Raw genomic sequence first — 1,553 nt, forward strand, 5'->3', positions numbered from 1 at the left:
TTTTATTTTTGTGATGCTGGGGATTGACCCCAAGGCCTCATGTATGCTAGACAAGCATGCTACCACAGTCTTCATTTGGCTATCTTAAAGATATCTGCATACTAGAGAATGAAATTGAACAAATTATGTTGTATGAATCTATGAATGTGTAACAACAAATCCAACTAATATGTATAATTATAATGCACAAAAATTTTTAAAATGAACTCTTCCACTTCTTCAATCCAATTGCTTACATTTGATCAGAGAACAAATTCATGGTTGCTGAACTGTTCCTTAAGATCTGGCCACTAACAATAACTTTAATAGCTTTCTTAAACCATGGGTAAAATAAAGCATAAATCAAAGGATTCATGGCTGAGTTATAATAAGCACACCAAACACAGATCTCATAAATATAGGCAGGAGTGATAAATCCCATAAAAGCATCAACTAATGAATCAATGCTATATGGTAACCATGAGATCATAAATGCTATCACAGTGATCCCCAAGGTTTTGGCTGCTTTTCTCTCTCTCTTGGCCACTCTGGCTTTGTAACTTTCTGAGGATGATTCTGTTTTGCCACTAACATTTTCAATCTTTTTAGCCTGCTGTCTAGCCACAAGAAAAATATTACCGTACAGAATTATCATAACAATCGTAGGTATAAAGAAAGATAGAAAATCTATCAAAACCCAGTTTTGATTGACAACTACCTGACAACCTCCTATGCAGTTGAGGGCATTGGATAATTCTTCCAGACCGTCATCATAGACACCTGTGTAGAACACGGCACCACTGTACACCAGGGGCAGGATCCAGGAGATGCAGATGCAAATCCCTGACACAGATACCGTGAATTTGGTGGGATAGACCAGAGGGTAGGTAACAGCAATGTACCTGTCGATGGAGATGAAGCACAGGTGGAAGAGAGAAGAGTAGCAAAACGCCACATCACAGCAAGTATGAAAAGTGCAGAAACTTCGGCCAAAGTACCAGCAGCTCTCCACAGATCTGACCATGCTGAAAGGCATCACAGTCACTCCCACCAAAAAGTCAGCACAGGCCAGAGAGGCGATGAGGAAATTGGTTGGAGAGTGCAGCTGCTTGAAGTGCAGAATGGAAGTCATCACCAGCAGGTTTCCCAGCACAGCCAGCACAGCCCCAAAGCCAAACACTGCATAGAGAATCACCCGGGGCCCTGGCGAGTAGGGAGTTTTAATACAGGACCCAATCAGGTTCTCATAGCAAAGCAGCGGAGCTACAGGTGGGGATGAGTTGCTTCTCATTGGAGCTGCTGCTTGCATGTGCAAAAGCTTCACCTCTGATTGTCAAGAATGTATTATTCTGATCCTACATGCACCAATACAACAGAAAATTATCAGATATCATCCCTACAATAATTTTCCATTTGTATTATAAATTCTGAACACTTTCTAGAAATAATAAATTCCAAAAAATAATATTGTAGAAGATTACTGGGGTTGATTTCAAGCAGCCAATGTTTCTTTTCCTTAATTTGATAAAATTCGCTTTTACTAATAATTTTTGTTTTACATTTTATTTTTACCT

The 1,553-nt window shown here is 39.5% G+C and overlaps 1 protein-coding gene across 1 annotated transcript; it reads right to left on the minus strand.

The window, feature by feature from the left end:
• Positions 1 to 232: 232 nt before the first annotated feature.
• Positions 233 to 1,270, minus strand: Taar6 (trace amine associated receptor 6). Its single transcript, XM_076859720.2, has one exon. It carries the CDS (start codon positions 1,268 to 1,270, stop codon positions 233 to 235), a length of 1,038 nt encoding a protein of 345 aa, XP_076715835.2.
• Between the last annotated feature and the right edge of the window lie 283 nt (positions 1,271 to 1,553).

This window comes from Callospermophilus lateralis, chromosome 6, assembly GCF_048772815.1.
Source record: "Callospermophilus lateralis isolate mCalLat2 chromosome 6, mCalLat2.hap1, whole genome shotgun sequence".
NCBI lineage: Eukaryota > Metazoa > Chordata > Mammalia > Rodentia > Sciuridae > Callospermophilus > Callospermophilus lateralis.